We start from the raw sequence: 27,485 nt of genomic DNA on the forward strand, positions 1-27,485 counted from the left end.
CCCAGTGTCTCCCATCCACTGGCAGCCCCGCCAATCAGTGCTTCCCCCTCCCTCCCCGCACCTCCCGATCAGCTGTTTTGTGGCGTGCAGGAGGCTGGGGGGGAGAGGAGCGAGGGCACAGCAGGCTCAGGGGAGGGGACGGGAAGGAGTGGAGTGGGGGCAGGGCCTGTGGCAGAGCTAGGGGTTGAGCAGTGAGCATCCCCCGGCACATTGGAAAGTTTGCACCTGTAGCTCCAGCCCCAGAGTCAGTGCCTATACAAGGAGCCACATATTAACTTCTGAAGAGCTGCATGTGGCTCCGGAGCCTGAGGTTGGCCACCCCTGCTCTTGGTTTTCAGTTTAAACCATTTTGTACCGAAAAAATCACGGGTTTTACAAAAAGTAGTATTTGTTTGTTTCCGATTTTCACCGTACTTTTGTATCATTCAAATATATAAAAAATAACTTGTTTTTATTAGGAAAATTCAATACGTTGCGTGAGAGATATGTACTACAATAATACCGTAGTCTGTATGTATATGCAAAGCTACCTGTTGAAGTAAGGCTATGTATTAGTCTAGAAGATACACACAATAAACGAACAGGCATCCACACAAGTTCTGAAGTACAGGCACATCTGAACATACTGATGAATCTTATGCCTACCATGTACACATTTCAAGCTGTTAGCAGATAACAGTTGAAAGATCTGACACACTAAAATGGGAAGAAAACCAAAGTCTGTATCAGAATACGTTTCAGAACACAAGGAAGTATTCGAAAGTTTAAAAAAGAAACAGGAGAAAAGAATTAAATTGAGTGTATGTGCTGCAAATTGTGCAGCATCAAAGTTGACACGTGAGCCTACCTGATTAAAGAATATTTGGAGACCAAACCACACAAAAATAAAAACAAGCAATCACTGGAATCAGCGTTTGTCCGGGCATGGCAGAAAGAGTGAGATCAACACATTGTAGTAAGTAAATCTGTACATGCCCTCTGTTTTTCAGGGCAGCCGTTAGGCCTTGCTGATGGCCCTTGGGGGAAGGAGGGGGACTTTGTACAAAATTTTTGTTCAGTTGCAAAATGTTTGCCAAATTTAATCAATCTGACCAAGAAATATTTGGAGGAGAATAAAGTTGCTTTGACCAAAAAAATTAAAGAGAGGTTGGCTGGGAATATAGTTAGTTCTTTGATTTTTGACAAATCACCAGATGTTCTTCTTCGAGTGATTGGTCACGTCCATTCCAACCAGGTGTGTGCGCGCTGCGTTCACGCCAGCCGGAAGATTTTTCCCTTAGCAGCGTCCATAGGATTGGCCTGGGTGTCCCTTGGAGTCGTGCCTTCATGGCGCCCAATATAGGGCCCTGCCAACCCTCCACCCCCTGAGTTCCTTCTTACTGCTGGTGACGGCTAGCTGGAACATCGCTCACTCCTGTAGCAAGCACTTTAGCAGTGTCTTATAGCATATTGTGTAAATAGTTGTTTCTTTGTTAGTTAATAGTTAGTTCTTCAATAGTAGTAATAGTTTGTTTGCGGGGTTACACACACACCCAACAACATTTCCCCTTCTGGAGTATGCCCAGGTCTCCAGGGTTTAAGCTTTGTGAGGACTGCAGCAAGTTTATGCCTAAGAAAGACCCTCACTCTTCCCGTCTGCGGTGCCCCGGAGAGAGTCACCAGAAAGAAAAGTGCCTTATCTGTAAGGGTTTCTGTCCCAGAACCCTCAAAGACCGGGAACCATAAACTTCTGTTAATGGAGGCAGTGCTTCGGCCACACTCCGACCCAGGACCCACCGAACCGGCGCCAAGTACGTCTTCATCGGTGCGCAGTGCTCCGGCGCCGATGGTGCACAAACAGGCACCAGCCAAGGACTCTAAGGCCCCATGGCACCGCCATGGCTCGGGCCATAAGAAGCCAGTCTTGGTGCAACACTGCCCTAACCCATTGCCTGTAAAGAAGGAGGCCGGAGAGGGGTTGGTCCCCCCAGTTGAAGCCCAAGGGGTCAGCAGCGTCCGCGAGTGCCTCAGGACAGACCACCTCTTCCCTGCAGCCTTCCAGGGTATCATCGACTCCTGCCCCAGCCGGGATCCAGTCGAGTCAGAACCCTCCTCGGTCCCCGGATCGCCAAGGCGACCACCTGCAGCTACCATCAACGCCAGACGCATTCGAGGTGACCAGGGACCTGATGCACCTCCTGTTGCCGTCCTCCCCTCAGAGGAGGGACAAGTCATCAGTGACCGCATACCCCCCATTTCACTCTAGGGGCAAACCAACAATGATGGCTCACCGTTCTCCATTCCCAGCGCCCCCGGCACGGCCCACACAGATGGAGGAGCCGCACCGATCCCCGGCCCTTCGGCACCACTTACTAGTGACCCAGGGTACTGCTCCTCCGTGGTCCTCCTACTCTGAGACCTCGGAGGCAGAGGCGGATTCTTATTGCTCCAGCAGCTCGAGGAGCAGGAAGTCTAGGTCACATCAGAGCCACCAACCCTACCCGGCACCATGGGCACAGCAGTGGCAGTCATCCTCCCAATGGCCCTTTTGGACACCCTGGGCATACCACCAGAGCCAGGGTCAGGCCCACAGCCCAAGATCCTGGTTGGCATCGGTGTCTTCGGCGTACTTTTATCCCACAAGCAACACTGGGACCGTTGACCAAAGTGACGACCCCGCTGTTCCAACCAGCTCTGGCACCGACCCTCCAGTCAACGGCACCGACGAGGGCTCCAGCTCTGACCCTGCCAGCACGGATGAGCTCAGCACCACAGGACCTAGTGACCCTGGCACCAGCGGTGGCTCCGAGACTCCCAGCACCAGCACCGCAGCCTCCCAACTACCATGTGCCAAGGGACCCAAAGGCTGCTGAGGGTAGTGAGCAAGATCCACTGCTAGTCTTCTCCTCATCTTCACCGGATGAAGCGGTTGCAGGGACATTGATGGCCCCAACTCTAGAGGACAATTCAGTTCTCCATCAGCTTCTGCGACAGGCTGCCCAAAGCCTGAGGATACAGGCAGAGGAGGTGGCTGAGGAGTCGGACCCTGTTGAGGACATCTTCGCTCCCTCGGGTCCATCGAGGGATGCCCCGTCACTAATAAAAACAGTAGTGGACACAACAAAATCTCTGTGGCAAACCCTCTCTTCTCTGGCCCCTACGGCCAAGAGAACCGAACGGCGCTATTTCGTACCATCTAAAGGTTACCTGTATACCCACCCTCTCCCAGACTCTTTGGTGGTCAATGCGGCCAATCAGAGGGAGCACCAGGGTTTCCAAGGCTCCAACCCAAAAAATAGGGAGGCGAAAAGACTGGACCTGTTCAGCAGGAAAGTCTATTCGACGGGAGGCCTGCAACTCCGCATAGCTAACCAGTAGGCCATCGTAAGCAGATATGGGCACAATACGGGCGATGGCCAAGTTTGCAGAGCTCCTGCCACAATACTCTCGTGTGCAGTTCTCTGCACTGGTGTAGGAAGGGAAGTTGGTCTCCTGGGCCTCCCTGCAAGCACCTTTAGACGTGGCGGATGCAGCCTCGCGCACTCTGACCACAGGGCTGGTGATGAGGCGGGGTTCCTGGCTGCAGGTCTCTGGGCTGCCACACGAAGTCCAACAGACTACACAGGACCTCCCCTTTGAGGGCTCGTCCCTCTTCTCTGAAAAAACTGGTAAGAGACTTCACAGTTTGAAGTCTACCGCTCTGCCACTCTGTGCTCTCTGGGGCTTCACACGCCTGCTACCCAGCACAGGCATTTTAGACGTCAGCCGCAGAACCACCATGACGCTCCTCATAGGCGAAGCAAGAGTGGTAGGAGGAGGCAGCATCCCTCCTCGGGACAGAACTCTGGTCAGCCCAAGCCTCCGCCTGGGCCAGATCCCCCTTTTGAAGGTGTGGTCAAGGAGGCTCACCAGTTCAGACTCTGGATCCCATCCCCTCTTACCTTCTCATCCCGTCTATCCCCTTTCTACCATGCCTGGTCCCATATCACCTCGGACCGTTGGGTGCTCTGCACAGTAGAGAGGGGATATTCCATCCAATTCTGTGCCCTCCTGCTCCTCCACCGCCCTTCCCTGTCCGTATTCAGGAACCCCTCTCACGAGCATCTTCTAATTCAAGAAGTGCAGCCCCTCCTCTCGGTGGGGGCAGTGGAGGAGGTTCCTGAGGAGCTAAGAGGCAATGGCTTCTACTCCCGGTATTTCCTAATACCAAAAGCCAAGGGGGGCCTCAGACCCATCCTGGACCTATGGCAGCTCAACAAGTTTGTAAAAAGTCTCAAGTTCCGCATGGTTTCGCTGACCTCCATTATCCCCTCATTGGATCCAGGAGACTGGTATGTTGCCCTCAACTTGAAGGACGCATATTTCCACAGAGCAATAGTTCCACAACACAGACGTTACCTTAGATTTGTGGTGAGCAACTGTCATTATCAGGTTGCTGTCCTCCCTTTCGGCCTGTCAGCAGCCCCTTGAGTTTTCACCAAATGCATTGTTGCAGCGTTCCTGCGCAAGCGCCGGATACAGGTTTTCCCATACCTCGATGACTGGCTGATCAAAGGCTGCTCCAGAGCCCAGGTGGAGGATCAGGTCAACTTCATAAGAAGGACCTTCCTCGAACTAGGTCTTCTCAGTGAGGCCAAATCCACCCCGTCCCCGGTGCAAAGGATAGAATTCATAGGTGCAGTACTGGACTCAACCCAAGCCAGGGCATACCTCCCGGAAGCCAGGTTCTGGTCACTAGCGGACATTACACGGGGCCTCAGGCAGTTCCCCATGACCACAGCAAGGAACTGCCTGGAACTACTGGGACACATGGCTGCGTGTACGTACGTAGTGCAGCATGCCAGACTCGGACTTCGCCCACTCCAGTCATGGCTGACGTCGGTTTATCGACCAGCCTGGGACGCTCTGGACAGCATCGTAACCCTGCCCCGCGTGGTGCTGGACTCCCTCCTGTGCTCAAACCACAGGTGGTTTGTGCAGGAGTGCCCTTCACCAGCCCTCTGCATTTTCAGGGCCCTATATTGGGTGCCATGAAGGCGTGACTCCAAGGGGCACCCACGCCGACCCTGCGGACGTTGCTAAGGGAAAATCTTCCGGCTGGCATGCACATGGCACGCACACACCTGGTTGGAATGGACATGAACAACACATCTTGAAGAACAACAGTTACGAGAAGTTGAGTAACCGTTTTTTCTCAACCACCCTATCCGGGTGATTTTGTTTTCATTTTTTTATTTTTGTTGTGGAGAAGCCTGTACTCATTTTGGCAGATTTGGAGTTCGGAAGTCTGCAAACAGTCAAATAGTTTCAGTTTGTGTCAGTAAAACTTTAAATGAATATGTACTAACCTGGAAGATGTGGCAACAGTGAATTCTGACTCGGCTTCTTACTGTGCAAAGTTCACACAAGATGTGAAGCTGAATGAAAAACCTGAATTGCTTTGTTTGTTTTGCCATATCACCTGCTGCACATTGCTCTCTCATATGCAACAGGTGTTCTCAAACGGCTAATTTTAAAAAGTTGGTAATAGATGCTGATACAGTTTTCAAGCATTCCAGTAAAACAAAAAAACTCTTCTATGATGTTTGTGAAGAGATCGCATTTGAATGCAGCATTCCAGTTCCATTTGTACCAAAAAGATGATTTAGTCTGTGTTTGGCTGCACAGAGTGTTCAGAAAGTATGAAGCATCTTACTGTGACTTTTAGATCACAAAGAGTTCAACAGTGAAAAAGCTGAAATCTCAAGCGGCTATGCAAAAAATTAGGCAAAGCCTTTGTACAAAATTCAAATTCCCGATTGAAGCACTTAAGCCACTACATGAGACACAGAAGAAATTGGAATCCAATTCTTTAACAAACGGCACTTTTTCTAATACAGAGGTGTATGGCATTCTGTTTAACAATATCTCTGCAGAACTTCTTGCAAAAGCACATCTGGGGAGATACCAGAAAAAAACAAATCTTTTCATGTCTATGTTGCCAGTCACTGAGCAGGACAACCTCACAAAAGCTTTCAAAGTTTTTATGAAGAGCTGTCAAAGAAGTGGGAAGCTACTGTCACTTGCAATATATCCCCTGAAGCTTTTCACAGCAAACCATTCTGAAAAGTCATTGTGCTATTTGACCCTCATCGTAAAAGTGTGGCCTCAGCTGATAAATTTAAAGAGTATGCTAGTATACTTCCCCCTTTGTGGCTTCGAATGAAGAAAATGCAAAACTAAAAAGTGAATTCTGTGCCTACATGGCAATGTCTTCTCCGGACAGCCACTCCATCACTCCACTTGAATTCTGGAAAATCCACCGCATTGACTTTCCAACGTTGAGCTGTGCTGCCTCTCACATCCTCAGTGTCCCAACTGGATCAGCTGATATGGCGAGAGTATTTTCAAAATTTGGCTACATCAAAACTGTAGGAGAACGGGTCTTGGAAGATTGCTTCGAGCCTAGCTATGCAGGACTTTTGGAAATGACACTGGAGGACTTCACATAAGACAGTGACTGTTTATAAATATTTTAAAATATTGGGCCCAATTATTCAATGTAAATAGGTATAGGCTAATAGTTCTAAATCTACAACAGTAAACTGTTTATTCAAATGAAAAGTTTTATTTGGGAATTAGAGATATATTGTTTTCTTAAACTCAGAGGTAGCATTGTGTTTTGAGTTCTGTTTCAGTTCTGCAGAAAACCACATTGAATACCGTTCATCAGAGCATTAATCTAGTGAATACTTTTTTCCCCATCCTTTTGTCCACCAAAATAAACCCTGATATTTTCCCATAAAAATTAAAGGTTTTTTGCACCGATTTTCAGCTGTTGTTGTTGTTGTAATAAACACCGATAAATTCCCAGGAAAAATTAAATAAAATAAAAACCGAAAACAAAGGGCCATATATATATACTGTTGTGGCGTTATGGCGTTGTCCATTGTGCTAACTATAGCCATCATCTCCCTTTGAAACTCAAAATTATTTTGTTTGTCTTCAGGGCTGTCTTTCTACCATGACATCTATTGAAGTGAAAGTAAAACTAAAGTAAAAAAAAAATAAATATAAGAACTATATTTTAACTATTTGAGTCTTGATGAATATGCCTGATGTATGGGTCAGAATTCACATCCTGTGCCAACCCATGTAGCAGGTATATCACTTTCAAGTGTTGCCACATTATGCTATAGCAGCCAAAGTGTCTAAAGATGTTGAGAAAAAGTCTTGAAAAATCTCAGACATCTGCTAGGCAGAGGAAAAAAACCTACAAGCCACAGGCTGATATGACAGGCTGATCTCCCATTTGTCTATAGCCACCAGAGGAGGGACCAGAATATCCGCTCTGGTTATATGCTCAGTGTCTCAGCAGTTAGAAAGTGGCTTGGAACTTCTCACCCAAGCAGTCTCCCAGGATTTTCCTGGTGGAGACACTTTCACGGCAGCCTTTATTTGTATTGTAGGTATCAGCTGTTTTTGTAGATCACTCCTTTTCTTTCTCTCTTTCCCCTACCCACACCACCTATTTCCCCAGCAATTTGTGGGAAGGAGGAGCTCATTATCTTTGAAGCGAAGACCATGATTTTCTCTCTTTGTTTTCTCATTTTTAAGGGGGAAGAAACTCCCATACACACATCCCACCCAGCTCCCGGCTACCCTTTGCCACCTTCTATCTCCTGTCTCCTTTTCCTAGCTGTTGTATGTGGGCGGAAAGCTTTCTCATTTCTCTCTCTGCACAAACAGTAATTCTGATAGTTCCTAATTTTTGAGTGCTTGACTTTGCAACCTTAATAATGTTCTTTTAACATGATGATGTGTGTATTATGTAGCTAGGGTAATGATATTTTGTCACTTACTGTCCTAGTGTTTTCCTTATGACATCTAACAATGCACAGCTATCTTAATTTACAGTATTAAAATTTGATGTTAGCTGCTGAGCAGTGTACATTATATTTTATTTAATGTATTCCTAGTGTCACGCTAACATACTTTAAAACAGTATAGAACATCAGTGTTTACTTGTACAAGTTTTAGCTGAGCCAGTTTTGTCATAAGTCTTTTAATAGTCACATTAAGTTCTTAGATTTAGCCTGAGGAGTACTTAAAAGAGATGTATGAGCAGTCACAAATAGTATTTTGGCTATTCAACAGAGAATAGAAAATGCTTTACTATCAGGTAAAAGACCTAGTTTCCTAATTGTACTGTAGATGGTAGTCTTCCCCTGTCCCTAAGAAAAAAATGTAAAAGTCCTTTTAATTCAATGTGATCCATCACCGGGCAACTACTCAAAAAAGTAGCATTCTTAAATGCTCTCAAATGTCCACTAGCAACAATAAATGAAGGGCATAGTGTATTAAGGGATTTCCAGTTGAGTCTCTCAGGGCAGAGAAAGCTGCTGTGAGAGAGCTCTTGGGCTAGCTGCTGCTCTTGCTGCCTTTAGCAATAGCTTCCTGACTAATCAGTCTCCAAGCTTACACCACTGCTTTAGGTCTGCTCTTTCTCTGTTTGCAAGTCACTGACTGAAAACAGGACACAGCCAATTACTCTCCACTGAGTTAACCCAGTTTCTGTTTATCCATCTAACAGCAGTTGCCAGGAGATCACTGTATTGAAAACTTGTTATGTGGTGAGATCTCTGATCATAAACTGTTGTTGCAGCTTTGCCAAAAAATAAAGAAACCTACAATCCAAGAGTGAATTTTACATCACTCAGAAAGTGGTGTGGTGATATCACCGCCTATTTCCCTTCTCTGTTATAGAGAGAGCCGGTTAAAATACAATCTATATTTCTTTTTTTTTCTTTTTCCTTTTAAAGAAAGGTAAACTCTCCATTAATCATAAAATATTATTTTTACTATTTAGCTCTTGTGTTTTTCGTCAAGGCTCCTTTTTAGATTTGACTCTTTCCCTGTGGTTTGGGGTTAGTCTCCCTCTCTTGTTTTTCAATTCCTTCCTGTTGTCTCTGAACTCTTATCCCTGAACTCTTATTCTATCCTTCTGGTCACTCTCCTCATCCCCCTCTCACCAACCCCCTCAATCTTGTCACTCTGTTCTCCTGTAACTACTACCAGTATTTTGGCAGTACAAGCCACTTTAGTATTAGATACTAGCACTGACGGTAGACTCTAATGCAATTTATAGCTGTTGTAATCCGGGATGGGAGACTTATGTTAAAATAGAAATTTGTTGGACAGTGGCTTAATGTTGATAAACTGTAAAATACACTGGCATATTGCAAAAAAGGTGATATTTTACAAAAGGTGATTATAAAAATATATCTTCTACAGTTACATTAGTTGTAAAGCATTACTTGTGCATTTTGGAGAAACTGACACTATACTGCAAATAACTCAGACTGGAATTTATTCATAAAGTTAGGAACTACACAAAACATCATGTCCATTTGGATAGTTAATGCCATGACATTTGTAAGAATTCACAGCACATATGGGCACACAAGGAATTATATAATTTAGTTCAGAGTTGTCTCAGTAATATATCTTAATAAAAACAATAGACAACTGCATTTGCAGTAAGAGGTAATTAATAATTTAAAATATTGTATCATACACAATCAGTAAAATTATTTCTAAGTTAAAAGGCTTTTGCCAAAATCTCCTCATTTTGGAGCCATGATGTTCTGGAGGGGCACCCTCACCTCTGGACTGGTTCCCATCAGAAATATGTGCCAGTCAGAGCCTGGCTTTATTCAGAAATTGTTATAAAGTGCACTTTTCTCCAGGTTTTTCACTGCTGCTGGTACCCCAACATTCACCCTAACGGGTAAAGTTTTCCTCATCTCTGCCCTTTAACATTGCAGTGCTGCCGGTGATTGTGGGGTATTTTCTCTTTCTATATAAAATGGTTCTGCTTTTAATCTAAGCCATTAGTTTTAAAAATAAGAATTAGTCCCCTTTTTTTAAAATAGTTTCCAAACATTTGGTGTTTCTACCTCTATGTAGATAGATTATAAATGCTTGCAATAAATAACACATATTTCTTTATATAGTACTATGAAAGTTCAGTTAGTCAAGAGCACATTTTATCAGGTATAACTAAACTACATTTTATTTGTAAGTAAGCTTTAATTAAAACCAGTCTTTGAGTCTGCTTTTGGGAAAGCTAACGTGCATCATTTGTGGGAAACATTAGGACAACGGAAGATGACAATCATATCAAAGGTTGGAAAGTATTGTCTGTCCTGAAAAAATACCAATTATAATCCAGAAGAATGACTTTATTGTGTAAACATTAAGGGCAGAATTCAACCCTCTGATATGCATGGCTATGATGGGTTGAGTCTTCAGATCTAAATGTATTTGTTTAAATAATAGTGTGACGTTTTCTTTAAATCAATTTATTGATATGATAGGAGCCAAAAGAGTGACAGCTGCAGTAGAGTTTTTTTTTATGTTCAGATCTTCCCAGCACGAGATGACTAGCTAATGCTGTATCAGTCAACTTATAAAGCATGAGTATGTTGTTTGTATTAGGAGAGGACTGCACAATTCTTATTCTAAATATGAAGGTTATTGTTAGGAGACACCTGTGTATTTGGACAAAGTAAACCACTTTCATGTGCAATTTTCCATATAAAATGAGGAATCGAGAGAATTCTTGCATTCAAGTATAGTAAGCAATTGAAGTTCACCCCGTAACTGTTGCTTGTATTCTAGAAGCTCCCACAATTTGCTAGGCACTTTCCACATATACAGAAAGACAGTCCCTTTCCTGAAGAGTTTGCAATATAGGAAGAGAGGCTTCATATTAAATGTAGGGGGTGCAAGGTAAACATAATCAACAATATATATTCCTTCCAAAATATATATAAATTTTAGCCATCTGTACAGGCCCGTTAAGCCAGCAAGTGTTGTTAGACTAATATTGCGTTACTAAACAATAGTATTTCTGTCTCAAATTAATTGAGATAAGAGTTTTATTGTGGCTAAGCCAAAACTATGTTATAGTCAAATATATGTAGCCAAAAAATGTGTAGTTGTAAATGAGTCCTAGGCCCTGTGGGATGTTACAAGAATTCAGTTTGCTTTACATTTACTCTCATACACCAGTCAATATTTTTTGTTAACAGCAACCTCTAAAACCATCACCATATCATAAGTGGTTAATTCCACTCCATGACCACCTCTGGCTTTGCTTTAGACCTTTTGAAATCGGAGATACAATTGTATTTCCAAGTTTATACTTTAGTCACTCAGGCTACTGGAATACCAATTTGCTGCAGACCCAGGTTACAAAATCTGAAAACCAAGAAGCTGATTTTTTTTAAACTATTTACTAAAATATAGAAATAAATTGCAGACAAGATACACACAAGTAAGGGCCCTGACCATGTAAGCAGATGCACTAGTGTGAAACAGTGTCCCTGGGGAGTACCATTGACTTAATTGGTTAGGATCAGAACCTTTGGCACTTCTCTTGAAAACAGAACTGCAAAGGTGCATCCATGTGCCTACAAGAAGCCCCCTTTAATTCCCCAATGTTATACACATGTTAAGGGGTCTGTTGTCCACTGCACAATTCTCTTTACAGGATCTAGGCTTTAATTTGTGAAATTTTGATCTTGAACTTTTGTTTTTTAAGCCAGAAATGACTTTTGCCATACTAGATCCATCTGATAACCAAATATAGTATCTAGCAATGTCTCTTATAAGATTTCAGATAAGAATCTGGTAACAATTTACCAATATCTGTAGGGGAAATAACTTACAATATAACTTACAGTAACATTTCAAAATAATATATATTTCTTTCAAATGAATTACAAGGGATTTCTTCAGACCTTTCACTGGCAATCTGTTTTAAGTAGCACAAAGATCTATATATATGACGAAAATATAAATCCCAAAACAATTCAGAATAGGGGCATTTTTAGGATATTTAGGATTTTTAGTTTATTTTAAGTCTCAAACCTATTCCAGTGATTTCTTTCCTAACTGAACCTTTTTTTTTTTTTTTTTTTTTTTTTTTGTTCTTGTTTAACCTCCTGCTCCAAAAAGGAAGAGAGAGAGAAGAAAATACCAAAAGGAAACAATGTCCCCAGTTTAATTTACGGTACCTATACAACTTGCAAGTTAAAATGCTAGATATAGATGACACATTAGCAAACATATACCAGCTCTGTATATTTCCCCAGTTTAAGCAAATGACACCTCCTTTTCATATGAATATATTGCAGGTTCCAGACTCCTGGTGTCTTTTCTTCTTAGGAACAATGGACGTATTTTCAGCTGGTTAAAATCTGTGTAGATCTGTTTATGGAAATGGAGCTACAGCAATTTATCCTAGCTGAGTATCTGGCCCCATATTTCCAAACACCAGTCACTCTTTAAATTAAGAGAAAAACAGACCTCACTTGGCTCCCTGTAACAAATTCTTGTATTTACCAGTCTTGTATTCTTGTATTTACCAGTCTGTTGCAGTCAGCCTGGAGTCTCTTAGGTGTTTTATGGCTCCGATAATAGTACTGAACTCCCTGAAAGTTCAGAATAACTCCCTTAATGGTTAAACCATTTAATTCTGTTGCCTAACAAAATTAGTTAGAATCTTCCTGAAAAGTTAGATATACTTTGGGCCAGAAAATCAATCATGCTAACTAACTCAATTTACATCACCTGGCCCATTAGCCCTTCTGATCCAGAGATTCAGTGACACTCTGTAGCCTTTAGCTTCTGTTCCATGGTGGATGCCCATTCCAAAAGTGTCCCTACATTGCTCGTAATCAATACTCAGTAATCTTGAAAAAGTTTAAGTTCGACTCACCAATTATTTAACCAGGATTAAATAAAGATTAAATTTTCAGCCTTTCTGTACACAGGGCTCATATAGACAATGACACAAATTCATACCACTTTCCAGCAAAGGTGGGGGGAAATAAATTTTTATTTTAAATAGAGTTCTCAATGTTTAGTGCTTTTTACTTTTATGAGCTTTGAGGCAGCTGGGCAGAGCAAAATGATGTAGGGTTTAATTTTAACTCTTATAAAAACATAAGGATGGCCACACTGGGTCAGAACAATGGTCCATCTAGCCTAGTATCCTGTCTTCCAACATTGGCCAGTGTCAAATGCTTCAGAGGGAATGAACAGAACATTTATCAGGTGATCCATACTGTCTTCCAGTCCCAGCTGGAAGCAGAGCTAAATTTCCACACAGAAAGCTGAAGTAACTTTCAGAGTCTGATTTCAATCAACAAAAGCCAGTAAAACCAAACTGAAAATAAAACTCCATTCTTTGAGATATCCTTTGGGTTTGTTAGTGGAATATATATAATGCCTTATTTCCTGTCAGTGTACAATGGATGTTCTATTGGAACTTCTGTTAGTATTTATGATATTATCTGTGCATTTCCCCTCTACATCAAAGGTAAACCGACCACATGGATTTAAATCTTTTTGATAATTGGGTGAGCCCTGATATACACATAGTGATTATACTGGAATATCAACCATAACTCAGAATTTCCTGGGATTTTTTTTAAATTTAAAGTAATGTTTAAAGTTAATATTACTTAATTATCTTTGGTTTTGATGCAATATATTTTCAAGGATTAAGGAAACATGAAATAAGACAGCACAATCAATAGTATTAATTTAGCATAATTAAAAATAACTCAAAAATAAGCTAAGAAAACGCTTACAAATCAGCAATGAAATTATATGGTATATATCCAACCAATTGAATTGGTGAATAGATATCACTGCTCAAAAAGTGAATTTCTATATTCGTTTTTCAAAAATCAGAATTGACTTTTTAATATGGAAGAAGTGACGATCTTAAAAGGGACAAACAATAAGGGGTCAGTATTTTTATTATTTTTAAGAAAACTTGTGTAAAGATTTTTTCCCCCTATCAAAAGGACACATTTATTTTAGTGTGTCCATTCCCTTGCCCCTTTTTGGGTATAAACCAAGGGCTGGGGATTGAATTTATCGTACAGAAACGGTTTCAGAACTTATGCAGGCTGAAGTGAAGTTAATTGGGGTTTTCCTTCCATCATTTTATGCATAGTCTGGGGGGCATTGCCCCCCCAAACAGAGGCGAGGTGTGGGGAGGAATGCAGTGTCACATGCCACTGCCCCCCATTTTTGCAAGCACAGAGCTGCCTGGCTGAAGGCGGGTGCTGCTCCGCATCGCTGACTCTGCAGCTGGAGGCTGTCTCTGGGTGTTCTAGTGCTGGTCCTGATCCCCTTCTGTGTGCTGCGAGCCATCCTGTTTTCTGTACAACAGTGAGTGCCTGCAGTGGGACAGGGTAAGGCAATAGGGGAAGGGGGGAATGAGCAGTGGAGAAGAGGCAGTGGGAAATGAAGGGGGTGTGATAGGGCAGGGTGAGGGGGATGTGGGAATGAGGGGAGGGGCAGGAGACAGTAGGGAAAGAAGGGGCAGGGGATGGGGAAGAGAAGTGAACAGGGGAATTGCGGGGGGAAGCGGGAGCTCAGCACACGGTGTACCCTCAGCAGCAACTGGAGCTCCCCCATTAAGCAGGCCCATCAAACCCCAGCCTCCCTGCACCTGAACCATCTTGACAAGCCCACCCGAACCCCCACCGCACCAAGCCCCACTCCCCCAGCACCCCTCTCCAGCTAAGCCCCCATACCGAGACTCCCTTCCCGCTGATCCTGCTGGGCCGTGCCTGCCTTCCCACACCTGGTGGGCTTAGCACAGAGCAGCACGGCCCTGGGGTGTTTCTAGGGCAGGCCTGGCCCTTGTGCTGTGTCAGGATCAGGTGCAGCTTCACTGCTGAGTCTCTGTCCCAGGAGAATGGGGGCTGCAGGGTGATCTCCCACCTCCATGCAGCCAGTGGCCTGTGCTCCCCACTGCCATGCTGGAGCCTCCACATTTATTTATTAACCAATATAATTTGCAGAATTTTAAAATATTGCGTGCAGAATTTTTAATTTTTTGGTGCAGTATTCCCTCAGGAGTATAAGACCTGCACTCACTTTACAGCAGGGAGGACAGGCAACTTCTTTTACACCATTTTCAAGCCACTAGGAGGTTGAGAGAATTATGGCAGCTGCAACCTTACCCAAACCCACCCCTTGCGCCTGCAAGTGTACTAGTTTCCTGCCTGGAGTGTTTCACTACCAGTCAATTCATTGGCCCAGCTGCAGATTATTGTAATAGGAATCTGTTAAAGGAGCACTTATATATGTATTATTCAGATTGAAGGCTACATTTGATAAACTCATTAGCATTATCAAAAAACTAATTTCAAGATGCTTTCAAAGGTTTAGAAATTCACAGCAGCTTCCTGAGTTAAATGTATGTCCCAACAGCAAAAAGCAGCATGAAATTCTCTGGTTTATTTGGTTTAACGGAGTTTTGAAGAGCTGTAGAGATCTCATCTCATGGAACATTTTATTCACACATTTCAGTTTCTGGTAAAATATTTTTAGCGAATTTAAGTTTTAGTCCAAATTAAAAAATCTCTGTTCTTAGGTATAATTAAATTTGTCACCTCTTATCTTGGCTTACCATGCAGACTATTGCCCACCCATGTCACAGCCTTTACTTCATTGCTAGAACAGCTCTGTTATTTAGGAATAAATCTTTTTTTTTCTCCCTATCAGTTGCTATGAAATAAATGTATACCACCTGTGAAAAAATTAGCATATTTGGAAGGACTTCTTGCATTTGGCTGTCTGGCTGTATTCCAGATATTTTATGGCTATATAAAAGGAAGGAGTAATACAGGTATTTCAAATGTTTCTAGTTACTAAAGTAATCATAGACATACTGCAAGTTAGAAAAATTAAGAAACCAGCTCTTATTAATTAAACTGGGAAATAAAGGCAAAGATCTAAAATGCGAGCAAGATAGGGTATTAGCTTGAACTGTGGCTATTATATTTGGTACTGCTTGTTATGTCGTATACTAGCCTCAGCCAAAGCCCTATGTCGTCTGGGCAACTCCAGTTGCCATAGCAATGAAATTCTGTTGCAGGAGCAGGGCGAATGCTAATTGTAGCCATTTGTTGTTCCTTCTGTCGTTCCCTTAACTAGCACAGTTGTAGAGCAGCCAGAGTCTCTGGGCGAACAGCACAGAGTGCCCCCAAAAGCATTGCTGCTGAAGGCAACCGGCTGCTCTGTTTAAAAAATTGTTTGAGCAGTTGACAGTGCTGACAGTGCCACTGTGTGGGCAGAAGCATTGCTTGACTCAAACAGCAACATGTGTTGATCAGAGACTTAAGAGGTGGTGGGGAAAAGATGACTTTAAAACCTGTTGAGATATATCAACGACTTGGAGATTAATTTGACACCAACCCTTCAGAGATAGGTCTTGGGCAAATCTCAGCAACAGTTTATATAGGCCTAAGCATAGCAATGAGATGCCCAAAAGCCTAAGAATAGGCAGCAAGGGTATTGCTTTTATTTTTATTTTGAAACTGTGTTAGGTATGGCCTTAGGCAAAAGGATTCAATAGGTCAGTACCACTGTTTATTCCGTTATCAACTCTTATTTTAGCAGGTTTATAAATTGACTGTCAAAATATGCTTCAGATTGAAATTTATTTCAACCAAGGGCTTCATGTTATCGATTTTGAAAAATATTGTAAATAAGAGTTAGCTATTTTAGGATACTTGTTTGTGCTGCTTTAACTAAAGAAACAGTAGTCATGATTTAAAAATTGAAATAAGGTGTACATAGCAAAGCCTAACTAATTTCAATATTTTGGATAAAATAAAAAGATAGTTGAGAAAATTAGGCTTAAAATTTAGCTAGTACGTAAGTAAAATAAGGAGTTTCAGTGTGCGAATGTGAAGTATGTGTAACCAATCAGACTGACATGATGATATGTAATTGCTGAGATGGACAAATTATCCTTTTTTGAAGAATAGTTAATATGGAATTGTGTGATTCTGAGTTTCTAATATCTATCAGATAAATAATGCATACCAAAACATGTTTAATACTAGTAGAAAAATCTATAATTACCTGCACAAAAATATACAATCATTTGGGTGAATACACATTTTTAAAATGGTCTTAAATATGTATTATATTTACTCTAGCTTAAATAAGTATTTACTAGAAAAACTATACATTTTAATTTACTCTTTGACCTTCTATAAAAGAATAGGCTTATTTAGCAAAGGAAAATACATACATAAAATATATTTTAAAGCTCTGTGTCTGGCATAAACCATATAGAACCAAAACATTCACGTTTCATGCAGCATTGAACAATTTAATCAAGAAAGGAGTTTTTTTCCAGGAAAGTAGGAGCATGTGAAATAGGGTTCTCCATAGAGAACTGTGTCTGTAGATTCTTATGTTTGTGATGTGCATGACCTTAGGATGGAAGTTTGGAAGCATCTAAAAGTAAGTGCTGTTAGGGCTGTGTGTGCACTTTTTTTATAACTCTAAATGTCCAAACCAAGAATATGTATAGATATATAAAAAGAAACAGACAGCAGCACCAACTGTCCTAATTTATTTTCCTATAGCCATAAAAAATAGATTGGAATTTCATGCACAGTGAGTAATTTTTTTCTCTGTTTTAATGTATGGGTTATCTATTTAAATAAAAAATGCATCTGTTCACTCGTCTTGGTTACACCTCCATCATTTGGGGAGCAGGGTGTCCTTTTGAGGATCCAGTCATGTTGGAGCCATGGGTGCCATTTAGATTAATCTTTGTCTCACTTCATTGGTGCCACCTGGAGTCATGCTGGATCTGGAAAGGAAATGTATGTATGCTGGATTAGTATATGCCTGTGTATGTGTACATCTATCTGCAAATCCCGTTCTATTTTGTGAATGCCATTTTGATTGTAACATTGTACTGTACAGTACCCATCACTTTTGCACTGTAGCTTCTATCATGAGCTAGGACATACAGCAGGTGTTAGGAGAAATCTTTACCCCTAATAGAGGGTCTAAAAATGAGAAAGCTATCAGAGTCCTCAAGCTTGATGGTCCTCCATTCAGATGCGTCCACCCTAGAATAATAGTCTGGATGCAGTTCCAGGGGAGCCACTTTTCACCGTGTAGACTCGGGGCAAAGGTTGAGGAAGGGAAAATAGTGGGCAGGAGTTGGAGCTAAGCATCTGGTCACCTGACAGAGGATTTGAAATTGATCAGGGGGTTAGGAGGACCCAATTTAAGTGCTGGACCTTCCTGAGGCACCTTCTGGACTTTCTGGGCACACTCTTTCCTGGCCATCCATTTGCTGACAACAGGAAGACTGAGCAGGAGGGTCCTGGGACTCTGAAAGGCACTCTAATCAAAACCCAGAATGGTGAGGATACTAGGGAAAGGGAGGTTGCATATATGTGTTACTTATTTTTCCCTAGATCTGTATCTCTTGTGCTTTGTCTACGAGTAATGTGTGTCTAGTATAGACATTCCTTGCAAAGTCTGTGTGTTCCCTTGTTTTAACTGTCTCAAAATCCCTGAAGGGTCGCACAGCAAATCATAGTACTAACTAGGGCACACCTGTGAGGAGTACATGTTTGGAGCATCAGTACTGGTCTTGAGGCCTAGGGCAGCTGGATGGCAAAGCTCCACATTCCAAGAAGGGGCTACTAAACAAGGGGTCTATAGCCTAGAAGTGTGCCAGAGAGCTGGATTTAGAAATGTTGTCTGAATGCTGCTCAGACCCAGTAGGCTTAAATGCCTGTGGAGTCCAAGAGTTGGGTCCAGAACAGCAACCTGTTGTCTGACCATAATGGGAAGTGCAACCAGTGAGTTTATAACCCCCATATTGTCATAAAATGTCTGCAAAGGATGTGCGTGATGAAGATCTTTGATTCTTAGGTAGTATTCCGCGTGCGCATAGTTCACCTCCCAGATCGTCCATGAGTGGGAGAGGAGACTTCAGCTCCTTTTAATGGAAAAAACACTTTTGCCTCAGTCCTGAGTGTAACCGTTCCCTCCTTGTACTGGGCATCATGAAATGCAGGTCTCTGTATCAGATGGTATCTTGGATCTGAGGGCTTCTGAGAAGCCAAGTTCAGTCTGAGATCCACATATACCTTTCAGTCATCTTAGGGCAATGGGGTTCAAAGGCGGCAGGTGAGTCAGAGCCACAGCACAGCTGCTTTCTTCTGCTCTGTAGAAAAGAAGGGACAGGCCCAAACAGTACTTAATCGGATTCTGACAGCACCAGAGGCACTGAGAGTCATCAGTCTAAGGAATTTTTGATATTAAGTTCTTTGGATCTGAATGTTCAGGAAGAGTTTCTGATGAAATCTCGTCCTTCTTTTAAAGAGCCATGTGCAACATTGTCACCTTTGCCTTAGATGATGAGAGAGAACTCTGACTAGAACTGTAGCTGTTGGTTCTTGAAAAATTAGACCATGCTGGTGTCAGACACCATACGAATGTTCTCCCTCCTTGTGGGGGTCTGAACCCAGGCCATAGATCCAAGTTTAAAATTCAGACCCACTCTGGGTAGAGTTGTGCTAAGTCTGTGATGGGACATGGCATTCATGGAGAAGAAGCTTTCATCTGATGTAGCCCTTTGTAAATAGGAACTCCTTCAGGCTAATGAGTCTTTTGGAGAGTCCACCTTAGACATTGACTGCATTATGGAGTTGATCATCTATGTTCTCTCTGGCCTTATATCTACATGTGCTGTATTCTTCTTGGTCTTTGCGGCCTCAGACTTTGACCTTCCTCCGAGGGGACAGTCTCAAATGAGGTCTTCTCATAGGCACCAGATATCTCACTTCCCACAGCACCTCTCTTCTGCAGAGATCACTTGTTGAGCATCTGCAGACCCTGGGACACTCTTGATGGTGCTTCTCCTGTCATTCTGAGAGTTCCCAAAAGGTGGTATTAGGAAATTTCTCATCTGTCCCAAGATTGTCAGAATCTTGCAGCATTCTATAGGGTTACATTTCGTCAACCCGCTTGTTCAATATGTACATGGACCCGCTGGGAGGTAAGTAAGGAAGTATTGTATTGGCTACAGTGTTTTCAGAGGATATGACACCACGTTGCTATAGCCCATGGTGGATACACATACCTGGAGTGGCATTCATGATACAGCAATTTTCATAGGAAACACTTTATAGTAACTTGATAATATCAACCAGAATTCATATAGACAGTTCCCCCAAATTGTCACAATTATATATGGGCCTACCCCTTGTTTTGACAACCTGTTTCAGTATTTGATTAATAATTGTTAACCAGGACTTCACCTGACATAAATCCTGACTTACACAAACTGAGGCTCTTTGATTATATACATTTGTAATGCACCAGTAGTGCAAAACATACATTGTTAATAAGTTTGAATAAATATTAATGAAGGCCTTTCAGAAGTACTAAGTGAATTGTGTGGTGGTTCTTCGAGTAGTGTATCTATGAGTAGATACACTGTAGGTGTGTTTCATCTCTGTGCTGTGGATTGGAGAACATTGGTAGCGGTGTTTGTTAAGCCCACACCTGGGCTGTCTCTCCTCATGCCCCACCATGAGGTTAGTCAGCAGCCACGGGATAACCGCCCTCAGTTCCTTCTCAACTGCCCTTGGCTACAGACAGAGCTATTTGCAGTCATTAGGATCATTATTCTCTATTTGTATTTCTATGGTTAGTTAATCTTTTAGTTAGTATAGTTGTAGTTTTTCTTTACTCCCTTTTTTCTCTTTAAAAAAAATATCTTTGCTTTTGTTTTCCTGCCTTTTTCTTCCTTGTTGGTGACCTTTTCTCCCCAGGTTATGCCTGGTTCACTGGGCTTCAAGAAGTGCCTTACTTGCAAGGAGGCAATCCCGATTACAAACAAGCACTCCCAGTACATTCACTATCTTGGGGAAGTCCACATCTAGCAAAAGTGTGGTCTCTGCCAGCAATTCAGGCCACGGTCACATAAAAACAGAGAGCTCCGACAGATTCTCTTTATGGAAGCAACTCGCAGATCCCCTCAGAGCCCATGCCACAAGTCATCTGGCCTATGTGAGTCTTCCCCACAGTCCTCTACATCTGAAGGCTGTAGGTCGAAGAAGCAAGCTGCTGACCATTCTCACAAGTCATTGAAGAAGGGAGCAGGAAGCCCCGATAGTGAGCACCAAGATAGCTGTAAGCAATCTCCATCACGCTCGGTATCTTCAGTACTGTCGGTACCAAGACCATCCCAGTCCGGTGCTCATGAAAACCAACAGCAGCAGTTACTGTTGACATGCCCACGGACCTGATGGGCACAGGCACTGAGTCATCAGCACCAAGGAACTGGAGAGAGCACTCCACTAAAAAGGTGCTCTTGGTATGCAAGTTTGTATTAGTACCGGCATCAATGCCTCATCTGGCATAGGAGCGACTGGTACGGGCAAGATTCCTGTCCTTCCCCCAGCACCACCATTGGTTCTGAGCCAGTCAGAATCGGCAGAATTCCGCCAACCCAGGGACCTCGGCATATCGAACATACCAGAATCTCCACTTCTCGGTACTGGGGCCTCCGCACCGAGCCTCGGCCTAGCACAAGAATCATCCTCGCTTTAGTGAAAGTTCAGACAGTGAACCAGAGGTGGCGGCATCACATTACTCCTCAAAGGCTCCGTATGATGCCCAATATCAACAGGGCCCTAAGAGTATATCTTCAGATGGCCACATCTGAGCACCACTGCAGGGCTCTAAGCCACCACTACCCAGAGGCCATATCGGGACCCTTGGGCAGTATTTCGCCAGCATGCCTCTCGAGCTTTGAACCTCACCCAAGAACCCTCGAGGCACAACCCTTCGGCTGCCGCATCCAGAACTTCGGAGCCTCCAGAAAACATTATGGTGGAACATGAAGGTGGTGCTGAGGAAGAAGTGACCCCAAAGATCATCTCCTCCTCCTCCTCCCCAGACAAAGCCATCATGCCTTCCACCCAAAGATAGTTGCAGACACTCTCCAAATACCATTGGAAGCCCGGAGTTGGTAAGTGGGCGGACCAAAAAAATACTATGTCCTCGCCAAGGCATCTCAATTCCTCTTTTTGCACCCGCCACCCAACTCCATTGTGGTGGACGCAGTCAATCCCCATGGCTGCCAAGATAGTGACTAGGTCCATCTCCATGGTGGTGATGATACAATGAGCATCATGGCTCCATCTGTTGGGCTTCCCAAGGGAGGTACGGTCAACTGTTGAAGACCTTCCTTTTGAGGGCATAAAGCTCTTTGCAGAAAAGACTGATGCCTCCCTTCACACCCTGAAGGACTTTAGGGTCACATCTACACACCAGGACAAAAAAGGAGGTACAGTACCCAATCTCTGCATAGGCCATGCACATCCCAATATCCGGCTCAACCCCACTATGAGCAACAGAGAAAGAAAAGTAAATTTTTTAGGCATAAACCATCTGACCCACAATCTTCCTCATCCCAGTCATCTACATCCAAATACCAATTTTGACGGGTTGGTCGAGGAGTTAATAGTCCTCACTCTCTAACTGCTGCAGCCGACCAATGCTATACATCCATTTGGCCACCAGTTGGCAGTGGTTCAGCTCAATTTACAGCCTAAACGGGGACAGGTTAGAGAAACCCGTCACTACCTTCCAGTATCAAAAACTCTTTAGACTGCTGGAAAGACCCAGCCACCATTTGCAGAGGGACGCAATAAATCGATCCCGGACATGCTCGCCGTCGACACCGGTAATCCTGCTCCGCAAAAGGAGTAAGCGGAGTCGACAGGGGAGCCTGCCTGCTGCATGTGGACCCACGGTAAGTACCTTTAAGTTCAAACTAAGATACTTCGACTTCAGCTACGTTATTCGCGTAGCAGAAGTTGCGTATCTTAGTTCGAACTGGGGGCTTAGTGTGGACCAGCCCTAAGAGTTGCCTAACTGATTCCACTGAAGGGTTATTAAAAGACTGCCAGCATGAATAACCTTTAGGGCCCTGGCCTCCTCTCCTTGGGGGAGCATCAAAACTGATTTGAATAGGGGTGAGTTCAAGGGGGAGCCAGACCAACAGAGAGACACACAGGATCTGGGCTTGCTAAAGGAATGTAAGTTTGGTTCTCTTTTGTTCTTCTTGTCACAGTTTCTAGCTTAACAGCACCTCTGACCTCTGTATGGTCTGCCCAAAGGATGCTCCCATAAATCTCAGCCTTCTAGCTGTTACCTCTCTCTGGGAAGAGTCCTATTCCTCCAGACCGGAGATTTAGGCTGCAATTCATACTGCCCTTCACTGTGTTTATCTTAGCATGTGTGACCTTAGTCCAAACCCAATGGTCTCTCTGTCTCTCTCTCCTCTCTAGGACTATGAATACCAGTCACCATCCAGCCTTTGCAGAGCAAGGCATATTTATGTTTAGGACAAAAGGATTACAGAGAAAATATATCATATAAAAAAGGTCTAAATGCATGGTAAGCTTAGCAGAAGTCACATAATCTTCCACCTAAGGAATCTGGTAGGTTTCAAATGTCCTTCAGATCCTCCCAGTAGGGGTTTATAATTTCATATCAGTTTTTGGAACAAAATGAGGCTTCCCTGAGTCAGTTCCGGCTGAGGCTTTATACAGTTTTGGGGCCTTTGTTTTCCCCAGGTTTCCTGAAAAAAGTAAAACTAATCAATGTCCTTCCACCCCAGGGGGCAAAGCTTCAAATTATGGGTTCTGCATAATCGTTTTTTTGAACTTTATCTAAATCACTGCCCAGTGAGTCTAGATTCCACAGCATACCCACCCGGCAAGCCAGAAACACAAAAATACATATAACGTTTGTTGCTACCAAAGGCCATGAATATTTGAGATGCCTTAGGTGTCTGGTATACCTCAAGTTAATAGTGTTTTTAAATTTCCATGCTTCCAAGGCCTGGCATCTGTCACACCTGCAACTTAAGAACAAAGCTTATATAACTTGTCTTGTAGTGCCCTAAATATCTGTGAAGGCTGTGTTTTAAAATCCCCCCCCGCCCCCCGTACACACATTTTTAATACTTTGTTCCAACTGCTAATCAAAATAGTTTGTTTCAAGAAAGCTGTTGGTCGATATGCCTAGTCACAGGTTTCCAAAGGGAGGAAAGGCAGGTGCCTAAAATGCAATCAAACCTACAGGGTGATAAGTAATTGTTATACATGTGGTAGTGTATATGGTATGTGATCTGAGTTATATACCATTACTCTACCCAGTGTCATCTTCTAGGCCAAGTAGGACCATGCGCACCTCATACTAATAGCACCAGCATGGCCTCAGCAACATAGGTTTTTGACCCTATTAGCATTGTGAGACCTCCTCTGCCTATCCCATTGGATCCTCATGTGATTTCTCTGAACCATAGCCATCTGCTCCATCTCAGTTCCACTCAACAGTATGGAAGCTTCATGGCAAACACCACTGGAAATGGCTTGCTCAAAAAAATGTTCAGGAAATTCTTGAGAGTATCAAAAAGCCTTCATCTTGCCCAGGGTTGGGCAAACTACAGCCCGCGGTATTGCCTCCTTTGGTGCCACAGGCCCCACACCGCTCTCGGAAGCGGCCGGCACCGATTCCCTGCGGCCCCCGAAAGGGGGGGGGTGAGGGCTCCGTGCGTTGCCCTCGCCTCCAGGCACCACCCCTCCCCCCTCCCCGCAGCTCCCATTGGCTGGGAACAGGGAACCACAGCCAATGGGAGCTTCGGGGGAGGTACCTGGAGGCGCAGCAAGGGCAGCACACGCGGAGCCCTCTGCCCCCCTCTCCCAGGGGCTGCAGCGCTTCCTGGAGCGGCGCGGCGTGGGGCCAGGACAGGCATGCAGGAAGCCTGCTCTGGCCCCAGTGCATGCCGCTGCCACCCCGGAGCCACTTTATGTAAGCGGCGCTGGGCCGGCGCCCGAACCCCTCCTGCACCCCGCCCCCCAACTCCCTGCTCTAAGCCCCTTGCCTGCACCTCACACCCCAACCCCCTGCCCTGAGCCCCCTTGTACAGCCCACACCCCTCCTGCACCCAACCCCCTGCCTTGAGCCCCCTGTTGCACCCCTGTGCACCCCAACCCCCTGCCCTGAGCCCCCTGCCACACCCCACACCCCAACCCCCTTTCCTGAGCCCCCTCATACACCCTGCACCCCTCCTTTGCCCTGAGCACCTTCCTGCACACCGCACCCCCTCCCACACTCCCTCCCGCACCCCAACCCCCTGCCCCGGCCCTGCATACAATTTCCCCACCCAGATGTGGCCCTCGGCCCAAAAAGTTTGCCCACCCAGATCTAGGCATATTTACCTGGCCAAATGTCTGGTCTCAACAAACATATCTTTCCAGTGCTTTTGTTAACCATGTTCTGGATGATCTGTTGCACCTAAAACATCAGGGTCTGGCAGTTATTTCTCTTACATTACATTTAGCAGCTATTTCACCTTTCCACCCTGTAGCGGGTGACTGATTGCCTTTTTCCAACCCCATAACTATCAAATTTCTAAAAGGGTTAGACAGGTTATACCCATAGGTGCAAGATCCTGTTCCCCCATGATATCTCAACATAGTGCTAACAAAATTAATGGGGCCAGCTATTGAACCTCTCGCAACTTGGACCCTACTCTACCTCTCTATGAAAGCAGTGTTTCTGATAAACTTAGCAAGGAGAGTGGATGAATCAACACCCTTGGTTTCAGAGTCTCCTTCTATAGTTTTCCGTAAGGATAAAGTTTACCCTGCCCTCACCTAAAATCCCTAACAAAAGTGGATTCCAATTTCCATATTAACGAGGCAATTTGTTTGCCAACTTTTTTCCCGAAGCCTCATATCCATACAGATTAACAGAATTTCATTCATTTGCTATGAGGAGATCATTAGTCTTCTACTTGGACCACACCAGGTCCTTTAGATCAGTTGTTCTCAACCTTTTTTGGACAGGGACCCATTTGTAAACATTGATGGCCAGTCACAACCTAGTAAATAGCTTAAGTAGAAAACACATAAGTGTTTTGCCCCCAAAATACTTATTAGCCATTATATGTAATAATAATAATAATGTTAAAGCAGGTCAACAGTCAGAAAGCTAAAGGCAGAAATCAACATTAACAAGAACACATTAATAACAGTATAATAAATCTTAATGAGAAACAAGAGCTTGCTTATCTTTGACAAATATATCAAAGTTTGGTGTAATTGTAGTCAGTGCAATCTGAAGGTCATGTTCAACATCCAGTCTGTTCTGGCTTTTATTCTTCTGTTGAGTCAAGGCAGCAAATCCAATTTTGCACAAGTATGTTGTATTGAAAGGCAAAATTACTCTAATAGCATGGCAAGCAAGAGCAGGATATTCTCCACCAGCAGCACCGTACCAAAACTGGGGAAGGCTCATTTCAGTGTATTTTCTCAGTAGATTGTGATCGCAAGATAACTTGACCAGCTGAGATTTTTCCTCCAGCGGTAGACTCCCATTTTCCAACACATTTCCAAATGGATCCCATATCCATTTTTCACCCTGGAGTTGCTCATCTGGAAAGAATCATATGTGCAATTTAGTTAAATAATTACTGATTGTTTTCTTCAGTGCTTCCTGGTTAGCGGAATATTTCCAATTGTTGTTTCTAGAAACACATTATGAAACATGTCCATCCTATCATTTGAAACATGTTTGTTCCACAGAGAGGATTGTTTTTTATTAATGCAGCAATTTTTTCAAAGTGATTGTTCCTTCTGCCTTGGAAAGACAGATTCAAATCATTCAGATGATCGAATATATCTGCCAGATTTTTTTTTTTTAAATGGAGATATCCTATCGCAGCCCGGGGGCTGCCTATCTCCTAGAACTGAAAGGTCATAGAGTCCAGCCCCCTGCCTTCACTAGCAGGACCAAGTACTGATTTTGCCCCAGATCCCTAAGTGGCCCCCTCAAGGATTGAACTCACAACCCTGGGTTTAGCAGGCCAGTGCTCAAACCACTCAGCTATTCCCCCCTCCACCCAACACACACACAAACAAGCCATGTGTCATTACTGAAGTGTTCTGCCAGGTGAGACTTTTTTCTTCAACAAAAGCTGCCATCTCACTTATAAGTTCATATATACAAGACAACAAATTGTCATGGGACAGCCAGTAAACCTCAGCATGATAAAGCAGATTTACATGCGCATAGCCCATTTCCTGAAAGAAAACTTGAAAGCATCATGAATTCTTAGCATTTTGTTTGATATAATTCACAGTTTTGACAGCATCTTTAAGAATTTCATGAAGCTCAGGTACCATGTCTTCAGCTGTTAATGCCTCCCTCTTCAGTAAACAGTGGTTCCACATTGCATTGGGTGCTTTTGAAAGGATTCTTTGAACATCTCCTGAATGTTTCCCTGTCATTGAAGCAGCTCCATCAGTTGTAACACCAATGCATTCAATCAGCTCAATCCCACCAACTCCAGGTAATTATCCAGTGCAACAAATATATCAGCAGCAGAAGTAGAAATAGGCAAATCTACCCTAAACAAGTACTATTCTTGAAAATCATTTTCCATTACATGCCTCGCATAAACCAACACAATAGAGCGGTTTGATACATCTGTAGATTCATCTAATTATAAAGCAAAACAGTGGCTTACTGAAAGACTATCAATTTTCAGTTTGTCGTCTTCTGAGATATCACAGATTCGTCTCCAT

At 43.5% G+C, this 27,485-nt stretch overlaps 1 protein-coding gene across 3 annotated transcripts in view; it reads left to right on the forward strand.

Annotated features, from left to right (window-relative positions):
• The window catches only part of DIAPH3 (diaphanous related formin 3), a 502,952-nt gene that overhangs the window by 403,070 nt on the left and 72,397 nt on the right, over positions 1-27,485 (forward strand). Inside the window, exon 28 of one of the 3 annotated variants that reach the window (XM_065581159.1) lies at positions 11,983-12,037. The exons of the other annotated variants lie outside the window; for them this stretch is intronic. Coding sequence (XP_065437231.1) covers positions 11,983-12,037 — 55 coding nt within the window. The remainder of the gene's footprint in view (positions 1-11,982; positions 12,038-27,485) is intronic. 3 annotated transcript variants of the gene reach the window in all.

This window comes from Chrysemys picta, chromosome 1 (assembly GCF_011386835.1).
Source record: "Chrysemys picta bellii isolate R12L10 chromosome 1, ASM1138683v2, whole genome shotgun sequence".
In the NCBI taxonomy this organism is placed as follows: Eukaryota; Metazoa; Chordata; order Testudines; family Emydidae; genus Chrysemys; species Chrysemys picta.